We start from the raw sequence: 15,138 nt of genomic DNA, 5'->3' as shown, positions 1-15,138 counted from the left end.
ACTACTATTAAATACCTGAAGACTGTGTTGTTGAGAGCTTCAGATAACCAAATTAATAAGTCCGTATGCTTTCATGACATGGTACAAGTCTTTCAGTTGGACACCACTTTGGCAAATTGCGTATCCCTAATCCTCAGTAATCTGACTGGTGAATAGGCTTCTGCATATTTATGTAGAATCTGAACCATGTGCCATTTCTGGCAAATCTTCACAGGATGGAGAGGTGAATGCTAGGTTAAATACAGATGGAATATTCTGGGTTCTGGCCAGGAATCGATCCTGCAACCTTTCGGTTTCCAGGCATGCATTTTACCACTAGTCCACCAACCCCAACTAGGTAACGAGAACATTTGTATGTGTTGAATACATGGCAACACACACATTTCAACATAACTATGGGGTTGGTAATCAGGCTTTTTTATTCTCTTTGACCATCAGAGACACTGCTTAGTGGAATGTGGTTGATGATATCCTCTCCTGTGAAAACTTCTCTGTCTGTGAGCACTGTTGATTTGAGTAGTACTTTGAAGGAACTGACCAAAATAGGAATTCAGCAGAGCAAACTAGATCAATCAGTTATTTGTAGGTATCACAATATCATCCTAGAATTAGCAAATCCTGCTTTGAACTCAATTTACAAAGTCACTAACGCACCAATAAAGGTGGCACAATGTTTAAGGCATATTACTTACATGCAAGAGCTACAGCATTTGAATCTCTGTCTGACCAGTCTGAGTTAAGTTCTCCATAATGTAAAGTTGTCTTCAAGTTGATATGAACATCACAATGATTTACTAGGCAAGGTCTTATTGCAGTTGGTGTGTCCTTGTCTTTCTCCGAACTTACCCAGACAGTTATATGGGACCTACCATTAAATGTGGGCTCTGAACCATGGAACGACTCAACATTTACTAACAAATATTGCAAGAGATGAAAGAAGTGATAAGTGACATAAAAATTGTAGGTCTGACTGGGAATTGAACCCCAGACCTTTGAATCCATAGTCTGGCACTTAAAAACACTGAATTACTGAGCCTAAAGTTAAATTTTTCATTGTTTCCCTAACTCAATTTATTCAAGTATTGTGATGATTCTTTTCGAATGACCAAATCTGATTTTCTCTGCCATCCTTTACTGGTTCAAGCATGTGCTCTGTCAACTGACTTTTATCATGAATGGAACATTGTACTTCAAACTTTCCTTCCTTTCGTGCCTACATCAGTCACACAGCCTGTCCCCCATTGGTATCCCTTTTTTATCTTTCTGTTTCTTTGTGTTCAGAAATTGTTAACCTTTCATCTGTTTTCAGCCCAATATGGAGCTATATTATAGGCACATTTATTTGGTTTCCTTAGATCTTCAAGTGTACTCTGGAACAGAGAAACAGACCCAAAATATGTAACATGTCTTGGACCCGACTACAGTCACGAAGGATGTCACCCTCATCTTGCTATATTGGTCTTCACCAGTGCCATACCTACATGTAACTCATTGACCATTCTCCAAGTCTTCCATGGACTTTGATGCCAGAGGATTCATACTCTTGCAGTTGATATCAACTTTGAAGCTCTATTCTAAACTCTGACATGAGAGTAGTCCTTCATTTTAGTTATTGTGGTGTACTGAAATTGTACTCTGCTCCATACATAACATGTCTTTCGTCAAAGGTGTATTTGAATTTGTGATTGTATTCATAAGCTACTCATCACATGTTGGCATAAAAGTGCCTACTACTTCGTATAGTTTGTCCAAAATTGTGACCTCCTTTCGAGGTGATATGTGGCATGGTTAATTGAGGATGGCGTATATCATCTTCATGTGGACTGATAATTTCAATCTTGGGATTAAAAGTGCTGCTGTTTAATCAGGGCCAGGTCTTTGGCAAGACAGAGGTTCAGAAAGAGACCAGATGTTGAAAGTCTTTTTGGTTAACAAGGGGAAAATGCCATTATTTGTTGCAGAAGAGTTACTGAATGCCCTATAACGTTCTATTAAGTGTACAGTCATATGTGAGTCTGCAAGAAGGATTACATGAACAGCTGGGAGGTGCTATGTTGCTGTTAAAATGTGTAATAGGAGCATCCAGAGCACTTCAGGATGCATACTCCAGATAATATTTCAGCATGCTTATGTTATTGCTGTTGCTAAAGTAGATCAGCTTTTTGCCATTATAAAGTTATCAGATGCCAAGAGAGACAGTTGCACTTTCTGTTTCAGCAGTGAGGAAATTTTTACTGCCCCTTTTTAATCAAGTGTTGGAAACTATATTTTTTGCTGTCTGTGACTGACATGTGGCCAAGACTTAAATCATTATATCACATAGGAAAGATTCACATGATTTTAATATTCCACTCAAAATTTTGTGATAGTGTTTCCTGTCTAACTAACTGTAGGTGGATAGTGCTGGTGCAGTTAGTGATACTTGTATTAGAATGAGAGAATGGTGTCCCTCACGATTGTATTTTAAGTGCAGCAGTCTTCACAAATACCACAGCTAACTCTGTGTCCATGACTAAGAATTCAGTACAGTGCTCTCATTTATGGGGCCCCCTTCCCCAAACCTTGCAACAGCTGTCTACCAGTTCCATTTGATAATTAGAAGCTTGGGCGAGTGAGTGTAACATACTGGCTTTGTTATTTATGTATGATATGGAGACATCAGTTGCACTCACATTGAGACCTTGCCCAGTAATTTTGAGTGATTGCGTCTGACTTGCAGAACAATCAGAAAATTTTTTTGTGAATTATAATTTATTCTCTCATAACATACAGGCTCTAATCATTTGAATTGAGTTCAGGAGACACGTCAAAAATGAATGATGCAGCTTTGCTGATACAAAACTACAGCTAATAATATGGAGCAGCATTTTAGCATTAATGTGACTTGGAAATGTCCTTGGATTGCTGCCATATCCTAAAATCAACTTGATTCAATATTTTAATTGTTAATTGTTACATTCCATCCTGGATTTCCTAGTGTTTGATTCAATATTTTGGTAATCAAACTGTTTGCCACCTTCGGGAGAATGCTGCTGCTGCTGAGTCCCACTGAAAACTTGTGCCTAGCCTGCAGATCCTATATAGCCCTCTGTACCGAGTGTGGCTCATGTACCAAACATCATAGTAGCTGCTCTCCAGAACTGACTGGGCAAGTGGTGCCACCCTTAGTAGAACACTGGTGGCAATGATATATTGCACTCGTAGACTATTTTCACACTTGGACTGGCTGCACCAAAGGACTTCCTGTTTCAATGTGGGCAAGTACAGGGTTGCACATCCTGCACTAAGAGGAAAGTCATTGCCTCTATTAATCAAATTGTCTTCAGATCTAATTTCAATTGCCTCTTTATAAACGCTGTCCCAAAAATCAGAAGTGTTGGCAACCATCATAGTCTTGGCAAATTTCATTCCGCATACCTTGTTTAAGCAATGTTCTGCTACTGCTGATTTTTCTTGTTGTTGTAGCGTCATATGACAGCGATGTTCCATGTACGCACCTGTCATGAACTGTGCAAATCAGATGGCCAATGTAAGCTTTCCCACATTGAAACAGAATTTTATATATGCCATACTTTGTAAGCCCCAAATCATCTTTCACAGAGCTGAGTAGTGCTCTAATGTTGGAAGATGGACAGAACACACTCTTAATGTTACAACTCCTTAAAATTCTTCCAGTCTTAAACGATATGCCCCCAGCATATGGAAAAAGAGCCACAGATCTGTGGTCATCTTTGTGCACTTTTGGGGAGGATCCAAACTCCATAACCCAATGAAACTGCTTCTCAGAGTATCAATTTTCCTTAAAAACAGCCATCAAATGTACAAATTCTTGGGTTAAACTGCCCACACTGGAAATGGCATATGCTCTGCATGTCAGAGTCGTAAGGAGGCCGCTGTGTTGGGTATGGTGGATGGTAACTCGTAGCATCAGCGTGTGTTGGCTTTCGATGAACACTACTTACCAGTGTACCGTCTTGTTTTTTGTAAACCATGACATCCAAAAATGGAAGTATCCCATCACTTTCAAACTCCATTCAATCAGTATCTGCATGCTAAGAGTTGCCATCCACCATAACAACTCAGTCACTCCATAGGACTCAGATAAGCAGAGTATATGGCATATCCAACATGGACAATTTAACACAAGAACTTGGACCTTTGATGGCTGTTTTTAAGGAAAATGGATACTCTGAGAAGCAGATTCATTGGGTTGTAGAATTTGGACCACTCCAGATGTGCACAAAGTGGAGCATGGATCTGTGGCCTTATGCTGGCTACATATCTTTTAAGACTGGAAGAATTTTAAGGAGTTTTAACTTTAAGAGTTATGGCACTACTTGGCTCTGTAAAAGATGATTTGGGGCTTAGGAAGCCTGGCATATATAAAATTCCATGTCAGTGTGGGAAAGCTTACATCGGCCATTTGGTTCATGGAGTTCAGGAAAGGTGCATGGAACATCGCCATCATATGAGGCTACAACAGCCAGAAAAATTGACTGTAGCAGAATGTAGCTTAAATGAGGGATGTGGGATGAAATTTGATGAGACTGTGATAGCTGCCAAAACTTCCAGTTTTTGGGACAGTGTTTATAAAGAGACAATTGAAATTAGGTTGGCAGACAATTTGATTAATAGAGGTGGCTTTCCTCTTAACAGGATATGGAACCTAAATTACCCTGCATAAAACTCATTGCAGCCAGTTCAAGAGTGAAAATAGTCTTTGAGTGTGATACTTTGTTGCCACCAGTTTTCTTCTTAGGGTGGTGCTACGTGCCCAATCTTAGGGGGCAGCAACTGTGATGGGCTGTATAAGCGTCATGTACGGTGTGAAGACCTATGTAGGAGGATGATCCGCAGCCTCGGCATTAGTTTTCAGTGGGACTCAGCAACATTGAGTTCTTCTGAAGGTAGTGAACAGTTGGATCACCAAAATATGGAATCAAGTTTATTTTAGGATAAGGCAGCAAAACTGAGGAGACTTTCAAGACATGTCATGCCGAGAAAGTCTGCAAAGTCACATTAATGTAACTTTTTGTAAACAGACAGCTACATTTACACAACAAGACTACACCCTGCTCAAATATTCGGTTCATGCTTCATAAAATCTTCAACAGAGTGGTAGCTTTGCTGAAGTAGAGTATGATTTAGCTTGTTTGTTTCAATGAACTGAAAACTGTTAGCATCCCCCCCATCCCCCCATGACCATTGAGATGTTGAACTCAGGAGAATGTAGATATCAGCACATGGTTTTCTTGCAGAAGCATTACAGTAATGTGAATTAACAAGATGATGTAGTTATCACCTTTCATTATAAATCAGTATTGTGAATCTCTAAGTAATCTTTGACTGTGTAGTGCGCAATACTTCTGAAGAACATTTTAGCTATCGTATTTAAACAGTGTATTTAAAATCCTTTCCACCACAGTTATTTAAACTGAGCCTAACTACTACTTCTAGCTATTATTATGGCCCTTTCCTGCAGTTTAAAAATTTTATTCAAGATTTGTGCCTTAAATCCCCTGAAAAAACTCCCATAGTTAAGAACTGAGTGTACGTAAGAATAGTATATCACTAATAGACATTGACTGTTACAGATAGATGATAGAACCCTGAGAGCAAAACATGCACATGGCATTTTTTTTGGTCAATTCTTTGTGTGTTCATTCTGTGTTATTTGACAATCAGTATTCATCCTTAAAAACCTTGTGCTTATGACACCATATATAAATTTATCACTAATGCAAGGGAATTGTGCTCTCTCTTTCTGCTGACAGGCGTATTGTTTATTTTCTTTATGGTCAATGTTAATTTATTACATACTACCCAGTCATAAACATCTTTTAGAGTTTCATTTGCTATCTCTAATAGGAACTCTGGTGTTTTACTAGTGACTGTGATGTTGGTGTCACCAGCAAAGAGAACTTTTTCTCCATGTCTTATACTGCCTAGAAAGTCATTGATATTTATAAAGAAGAGAATTGGACCCAATTCACTACCATGAGAAATACCTATGTCTATATGTTTCTTGTGTGACAGTTGTTTTTCTGAAAATTTACTGTCAGCGAATTGTGAAGTATCACTACTTTCTACACCCTTCCTGATAAGACTGAAACCACTCATTTGTTACTTCTCTTGCACATAGTATTTCTGGCTTGTTTAGTAGTATTGTGTGGTCAACAATGTCAAATGCCTTGGACAAGTCTAAAGATATATCCGTGACACAGTCATCCTTGTCAAGAGCGTGAAGTACCATATTTGTGAATTCTGTAATGGCCGATATTTTAATCCTTCCACTTCAGAAAGCAAACTGTGCATCGTTAAAAGGGTTGTATTTATTCTCTTGTAACTCATGTGTCTCTCTTTCATGACTGATTCAGTTATCTTTGAGAATGTAGACAGTAGTGATACTGACCTGCAGTTTTCAGTATGCTCCACATTACCTTTCTTTAATAAGGGCGTGTGCTTTAGGCACTCTGAAAATGCACCTGAATTAAGGTACTGATTTTTTTATGTTTGTTAATGGGGCTTGTACATTTACTACACACACATTAAGACCAGGGACTGGAATGTCATCTATAGCTGTTGCTCAGATTTCTCCAAACTGATACCCTACTTTATAACTGATTGGAAGTAACTGTGGCATGTGATTTTCCTGTGTCCATATCAGGCTGAAAAGTTCTTTGTTACTTCCTCTCATATTTTACGTTAATTTGATTTGGACCTTTTGGTGCCACTGTAAAGCAAAATAACATACATTGGTTTACAATGACAGGAAATAACTGATGTCCAAATTGTAAACAACGCTGTACCATGAAGAAACCAACTTTATCAGGAAGCCAAGCATAACATTAGTGGTGGACTCAGTTGATTCACTGGTGTACCTGTTAATTCTGCTTCTTTCTTGTCCAGTTAAACTTGCCTGGTCTTACCTGTAGTGCAGCTGCTAGTACATTGTGCTCCACCATATTAACTCTGATAATGAGTTATTCTAAGACTACTTCAGTCTGGGAGAGGGTGATCCATCTGTAAATGAATACAAGACAGATCTAGTAAAATCTTAATGTATTGTTGAGGTCCTGTGTCCTCCAATTTTATTGGTTCACAATCTTTACATCAATTACGCAAAGTTACAGCTGCTTTTATCAGAACTCAAGGAGCTCATGCAGCTGTAACTTTTCTGTCTTTATACAACACTATTGATTCTAAAGAAAATGTTACCATGTATGAATGTACCTTCTAAGCTGCCACAACTCTGATATGCTGTGCAGTTTGTGATGCATGATACCTGCCATGCAGGACTTCAAACCACAATCTCAGGATAGTTTATGATCTCTTTGTGATGAATAACCTGATATTTTCTATGTCACAAAAATAATCTAAACCAACTGTCATGACCATTAAATCAATGAAATCACAACAGTGGGATAATAAACACTTGAATAGTCAAAGCATCCTACTTTCCTACGTAAGTTGAAGTGATGGCATCTCGCTTGGCATAAGATTTGCTCATTATCTACCATTGTCTAGATCATCATGAGTACAAAATTTTCCTTGTCAACACTAGCAAAATTCATTTCCTATGAAAACTACTATATATTACTAGCTCAGTATGAGTAAAAACAACACTTATAATGCCATAGAGCCCAAGCTGACAATCGATGCCCACCTGAGCTTTCCCTTAACAATGGAACATTGCTCCCATTGGTACCTGACGTGGAGTTCAGTTATGTCACATGATCCGCTGTAGGGTTATTAATGCTTTCAATGTTTTAATAACTTAAATCTGTTACTCCAGTGGAGACACTGTCAGAACGATAAATGGCAGTATTTCACATACCTCTGTCTCTCTTACCTCCTGACTATGACAATTTGTAACTTTATAATGCACTACTTTTCCTCTTCCTTGTGTGCTCCCTTGGACTCAACTATCAGGTCTTAACCGAGGGTTATCTGTCTCTGCAAACTACACAGTATTTTTATTGTAGTTGCTGTTAGTATTCCTACATCAGCCTTGAAACTTTCAGAAGCTGCAGTCTGAATTCCTTTCATGCTAACTTGCGTTTTTGTGGGCACCTGAACCCTTCTCTTTGACAGTGGCTGTCTGTGGCCACAGCTGACTCTCATGAGTTCACATCATTAAGCTAAATTAAAATTTAAATATCTCATGATTCTTCACTTGGATCAGATGCTGTTTTCACCAATCTCTCCCTAAAAAAATTTTACATACCTCTACATACGATTCCAGTTCTCCTTCATTATTTTAATTTATCAACTACTTAATGATGGGGTAACCATGCATGGCAAGATGGTGTACCTCTGCTGCACTTCAAGTGGCACTAACTAATTTTTGCATTGTAGATGCAATTGTTTATTGATGTGAGACTATCTTGTCAGCAAAATTGTTAGTTATGTTTGTAGTCCTTTTATCACACTGGAAGCCAAATTGGTTTTTCAAAATAGTCTCATATTTTTCATTGAAATTTGGATAGCAGCAGCTTTTTCCAATAATACTGACAGCACTGAAGAAGGGATATGGGTTGATAAATTTTCATATCCTCCCTTGATCGTTTTTTGAACAGTAGTTTTACTTCTGTGCATTTTGGCAATTCTGCAAAACAGCCATGTTCAGGATATTGATTTATTATTACAGACAGTGAGTGTCCTATTATTTTACCCACAAATTTAAGGAATTTTTTTTTTGGGTATCCCATCTCAAAGTGCACAATTCTTGTTTTTGGTTGTTCATAAATTATTTACACAACTGTCTTTTCACAATCCTCTAAAAACTCCTGTCTAACACCTTACTAGACCTATGAAAGGCATGGTTTCAGAATTAAGCCGGTCTGGCACATAGTTCTAAGTAAGTTTCAGCTTTATCGTCTACCTGTTGCTATTATCTTGTAGTCTTGTTTTTATTTCTCTCTTTCAGTTTATCTCTTTATAAATACTATTTTTTGTAAGATTTTTTTTCATGAGGTACCCCTTCCTTTCTCTCCATTCCTCCTAGCATCCAATTTCTTCCTTACTTTTTAATAATCATCCCTAATGTATTTGCATTCCATTTCTCACTAGTGTATTCTATGTGTCTATCTTGTGGTTTTACTGTTCCTCTTGCCGGACTGGTGATGTTATGTGCCCTGTGTCACATTAATCATTCAATGCTCTTGGATTCTTTGTCATTTTTAAAGATTGATACTGAATGCTTGAAACTCCATATTCATCATATCACATTATTATTGGTTCAGTTGACTATTTGCTAGTTGTACTGAAAATTGTTGTTTTCTTTTTCAATTCTGTGCTTAGATTTATGTTAAGTCTTAAATTTTTAAATTTTCTGTTTTAATTTTTATTATATTACTTAATAATCAAAGTAATGAATGAAAATGACACTTCATGTGTATGCATTGATGGCAGGAAAAGTGTGTTTTTTATTTACAGATAAATTCTTTAAATGTCAACAGTGCACCTTACACTAGCTACACTGAGAGCTGAGTCTTTGTATTCATCAGCCCTTGTGAAAACTGTGTTAGAAGAGAGAAGTAACTTATCAGATGTCTCTTAGCAAGTGGTATATAATGTAAAGCAAATGATAACCAGGACAATGGGTAGTTCATAAGAAAGGAAGTGCATGATACGGAAATGTGTCCAGTATGGCGGAACATATATTGTGACTGAGTATGCTGTTTGTCCTTTTTCTCTCTTTTTTATTTGGGACTGTCCTTCAGATTTTTGTTGACATGTTTGTTTACTGTCTCTCCACTAGCAAATATTCTCACTTATTATAGAATGGCTTTCTGGCCATGTGTTGCCTCATTCTATTTCCGCACCATATATCCTTGTGCAACTGCTAGGAATTTGATAACATAACTTTTTATAAACAAAAGCAATAAATGTAGGAGATAAGTTTTGTGTGGTCCTTCTTTCATTTCCACAGTGAATGATTTCCTTCAGTTTCTGTTATTGTATAAGTACTTTCCATTATGATTTATTTGCCAATGATGTGCAAGAGACAGGGGGAAGTATAAATAATATTCTTAATCTCCCACGTAATTTTGTTAAGGTACACTCCACAAGAGAGAGAGAAGAATTTTTTTGTAACATTATTAGTAAAAGTGTGATATTACAAATATTGCAAAAATTTTGGAATGTAGGTCACATACTGTTTCTGTGATTAGTTTGTTAAAGAGAAAGTTGTTACAATCAAAAGACATTTACACATTAGCTTTCAGCCACAATCTTCATCAGATAAAGAAACTCACACCTTTCATCCACATAAGCAAGCACACCTCAGCACACATTAAGCGTCAATTCTGGGAGCTCGGACCAGCATTTGTGTGCTTGCTTGTGTGAATGAATGGTGTATGTTTCTCTTTCTTTTTCTGATGAAGGATGTGGCCGAAAGCTAATGTGCAAGTGTCTTTTAATTGTGCCTATCTGCAGCTTAACATGTCATCTTTACAGTAAGTAAAAATCTATCCTTTCCTTACACTGTTGATATTCCAACCTGGAGTCTCCATTGTGTGAGATAGTTGTTATATTGATATGTTGTGTGTGTGTGTGTGTGTGTGTGTGTGTGTGTGTGTGTGTGTGTGTGTGAGCGTGAGCGTGTGCGCGAGCTCATATGTGCATGCATGCGTGCATATGTGTGGACATGAACATCTATCAGTGTCTGGTTAAGCTTCAGTTTCTCACTTTTTTCATGGTATCATGAGTTTTTCTTGTTAACAGGGTGCAACTATCAAGACGGATGAGCAGACAGGGAAAATAGTAATAGCACGTATCATGCATGGTGGAGCAGCAGATCGCTCAGGACTCATTCATGTTGGTGATGAAGTGTGTGAAGTGAATGGTATTAATGTGGAAGGGAAAACTCCAAATGACGTTCTCAAAATACTGGTAAGATATTGGGTAGTTAATATAGGTTTGAGTTTATATTGTATGTATTAACAGTAGTTTTATGGGAAACCGTTATATGTGCCTTGTGATGACATCCTCAACAAATTGTAGGATTTTAATTAAAATACTTTTTAATGGAAATACTGCAGCTGTGTGGTACAGTGTGAAATAATTATTCTCATGAAGTACAATTTATATTTTTGCTTAAGCTTGACCACACGTTTCTGCATCACCTTGATTCAACTCAGTCATTCTAACCATCTCTCCAACACGACTTGTTAAAATAATGATTCTATTAGCAATTTTGATAAAAACGAAGCAGCTCACTTTATCGGAAATGTATGCATCTTCTCAATCGTATAAAGCAGGAAAAGGGATACTTTCACCATGTAAAAATTTCATACAATTTCCCTCAGAGCTTGGTGTCATGTTTACTTTGAGTAATCTCACTTTTTTTTGTTTTTCAATATTGAAAGTCCTTGTTTCAATATCACTCATGTGAAAGAGTGTACAAATGTCAAGCACTGCTGCAATAACAGAATCTTCAGTGCATTTTTAAATTTGGAACTTAATATTTCTGTCACAAAATAAGCTTTCGGCCAACAAGGCCTTTGTCAAAAATAGATGACACACACACACACACACACACACACACACACACACACAAAGGAAAAAACAACTCTCACACACATGACCATAGACTCTGGCAGCAGAAGCCACAATACTATTTTTAACAAAGGCCTTGTTGGCCGAAAGCTTATCTTGTAACAGCCTTTGTTGTGCCTATCTGCTACTCAACATCTCCACTATATGGTGAGTAGCAACTATCCTTTTCACAATATTGTTACATTCCATCATGGATTTTCCATTTCTTGGACATAATACTTTTGTTTTCTATCTGTTGTCTTCAGCTTTGTCAGTAGTGTAAAAGAGAAAAGGTAGCTTGGTGTGAGCTGGGTTCTCTGTTGAAGATGAGGGATGTGAGCAGCGCCAGAGGCAAGTCCTTGTGAAGATACAACAACTCTTCATTAATTATTTACTAAATCGTACAGTTCAGACATTCTTCTGAGTCTGCTCTATTCTCTGGTGTGGCCCAGAGTTCCCTCGTAATATTCTGGCGCTGTAGCTGCAGGTGTCGACATATGGAGAGTGGTGTGCATGCACTGGCACCTCCGATGTGCAAGGTGAGCTGAGATGCAAGATGTGGTTGTGCTGCAGTCACAAAGGGCCACCACATCTTCTGTACTGTGTAAGGTCATGTCATCCCACAGTGACAGTGTTGCCCTGAATCAAAGTCTGGGTCCACATTGAAGAGCAGGGTTGAGTGAATGGTGCAGTGTTAGCTGCCCAGGCTGGGCAAACCAGCAGAGGTCCATGTTCGTGATCTGTGGCACTGTGGCAGCAGAGCTAAGGCGACAATGTTAATTGACACAGACTGGGCAACAGCTGATTGAACAGTGATGAGCTTGTTTGGTCATGGTTAAATATTGCTTCTGCTGAAGATTTCACTGCAACAGTTTTGTTTCTGGGTCACATCAGAGTGTCTGGAGCATGTTGATGCCCGGAAGGCACGGAGTAACAGCCAGTATGCCATCCAAACTGCACTGATTATGTGATGTTGGGCTGGTGGTCTGGTTCCAGTGCTCATGGTGTTGACACAGGTGCTGATCATACTGTTCAGTGATGAGCAACTGCTAGCCTGGTGGTGGCCTTGTTGCAGCTGTGGGTTTGTGACTTCTGCTTCAAGTTCCCCTGCAGTTTTGTCCATTACAATCTTCTCCCTTTTGCAAAGAAAAGAGACCCTTGGAATTTATGGAAAAAAACCACTAGATAGTTTACACTTTTGCCACTGTGTATTTGTTCATCCACTCACAGTATTACATTTTACATTACTTGTCCACCTTCACTAGCATTTATCTACACTTTATCACAACCACTGAGTTCATTTGCACATTGGTTTCATTAGAGCTAAATTATTGCTGTTATCAGCTACATTGTTCTCTTTTTGGATGCACAATGGGAATCAGGAAGGCACTCTAATCTGCTTATTTTCTGCATACTAAACTCATGTCTCCTGCATTCACCTATTATGTTCATCACATATCTCTAACAACTCGAACAGAAGTCTCAGCTGTAACACTAAGAAGTAACTTGCACGTACACAAACAATATGACCCACTGTCCAGTGCAAACATTAAAAAGCCACACATGATGACCTGTACACTTCTCCCTCAGTTAAGCTATACTGTTACTTTATCACTATTGACCTGCCAAATAATGAAATCTATCTATAAGTTTACACTAACAACTTATAACTTATCATTGTTGACTAACAAGGAGAGTATACGTACTGTGAGCTAAATTATACCTTAACCTGGTGGGTGGAACAAATCAGACCTATTTAGAAAGACTTATTCGTGTGCTGCCCTACGAGCTAATGATGCTGGCTTGTGTAAACTCTGTGGTTTGCACACTGTCATTTTGCTCCATATTCTGATACCTTTGCAGTTTGTAAAAGTTTATTTGCAACAGCAATAGATATTTGGTACTCTTTCTTTGATCACGGTTTCAGAGAACTTTCTTTCTCACAATACATCATTAAGTGTATGTAATACTTCATCAGTCTGATTTCTCAGTTTCACAATAAACTCCAGTACTTCTCAATAAACCTCAGTATCTTCACAAACACATGCTTCTCTTTTCAAGAGAAAACAAGTAATCCAGTGGCACCACTTCATTTGGCAGTATAACAGGTGCTGTACAAAAACCCTCATGTTTTCCCAGCAGCAGGAGCTATATCTGCCTCACCTGTGCTTTCCTTAATTCTTCCCTGACCACAGGTGCTATAACAGCTCTTAATTGTGTTGCAGAAGAAAAAATTCCTTTAATTCTCTTACTTCCACAGTACTTCCAACATCTCATAGTAGTTGATTTTCCAGCTATGCAACTTCTTTCACTTTGTTGGCTGTTATTGGTGGTTTTACAGTTGTTATGAACATTGCTTCTCGAGGAACCATGAGTGGTTTAAAGACAATGTCAAGATCAGTGACTCATCTCACATATGTGTGGTATCTCTGTTCTTTGGCTGCTTTGAGACAATGCCAAACAATGTGAAGACAGTGAAACCTAACCAAATAATACTGTTATGACTCTTTATTCTAGTTCTAATTTGTCATCATTTTAGTGTCACTTAAACCTGCCTTAATGACCCAAGTAGTGTAAGATAACTATTTTCCTTGGGCGTCGCATTCTCCAGATTAAATCTCCTAATATTCCTGGCATAGCCCTAATCTTAAATCTTACATTACGCGTATCTCTAATTACTACTATACAAGTTACTTTTATGCTTCTTTTGGCTTATGCTTATGAAATTACCAAAGTTTTCAGGGTACCCAAGGTTTTCCACACCTAGCCAGACATGCTCTCTATTCTGGCTGGTGTATGGCCCTTTGTTGTGGCAAACCCAACATATTACGACATGTGACTCAGTGCATGGGGCAGAGTGCCCAGGGAAACTGCACTGGGCTCATATTATCGGAGTTAACGGTTTGGCCATTGGTCCCTTACCAAACACTATAGTGATATCTAACCCCGATGTTATGGAAAAAGTAGGGAAAGATCAAGCTAAAGGATCTAGGGAATCCCATGAGTGATAGTATAAAAGTTTGTGCTGCTACTTACTTATCTTGCTGTCCCAGATTCTACAAATCACCGTCTTCATCTATTCATTTCTGTTTCCGCTTCAGAAATGTGCTGCTATGGAACCATGGTGCTGTCTTCTGTCTTCTGGTTATTCATCTTCATTTCCATCTTCAAGATTCACCAATATAGAAGAGAAAAAAGATGTACTGCTGGATGTGGGCTGGGTTCTTTGTCGAAGGTTGGAGATGCGGACAGCAGCATAGACAGATCCTCGTGAAGATGCTATTCTTTATTAGTTCTTTACTAATTCGTACAGTTCAGACATTCTTCTGAGTGCATGCACTATTCTCTGGTGCGGTCCTGGTCACTAGCAGGTACCATGTCTTTTGTACTGTGGAAGGTCATTTCATCCCAGTGGCACGGCAATACCATTGCCTGGAGTCGAAGTGTGGACTGACATTGAAGAGTGGGGCTGGGTATGTGGGGTGCAGTGTTGGCTGCTCATAAAGGGCATAGGTCACTTATTTGGAACACTTTGGCAGCAGAGTTATGGCAACAGTGCTGATTGACACAGTCTGGGTATCAGTTACTGCCCATCTA

General features: G+C 38.5%; 1 protein-coding gene across 5 annotated transcripts in view; it reads left to right on the top strand.

Moving 5' to 3' along the window:
- The window catches only part of LOC124795006 (MAGUK p55 subfamily member 7), a 268,265-nt gene that overhangs the window by 68,601 nt on the left and 184,526 nt on the right, over positions 1-15,138 (top strand). For all 5 annotated transcript variants that reach the window (XM_047258764.1, XM_047258763.1, XM_047258766.1 and 2 more), the window contains one exon: positions 10,729-10,896. In XM_047258764.1, the coding sequence (XP_047114720.1) occupies positions 10,729-10,896 (168 nt within the window). The remainder of the gene's footprint in view (positions 1-10,728; positions 10,897-15,138) is intronic.

This window comes from Schistocerca piceifrons, chromosome 4 (assembly GCF_021461385.2).
Source record: "Schistocerca piceifrons isolate TAMUIC-IGC-003096 chromosome 4, iqSchPice1.1, whole genome shotgun sequence".
Classification (NCBI taxonomy): domain Eukaryota; kingdom Metazoa; phylum Arthropoda; class Insecta; order Orthoptera; family Acrididae; genus Schistocerca; species Schistocerca piceifrons.
The sequence above is the reverse complement of the archived record's forward strand: the minus strand, read 5'-3'. Positions and strand labels throughout refer to the sequence as shown.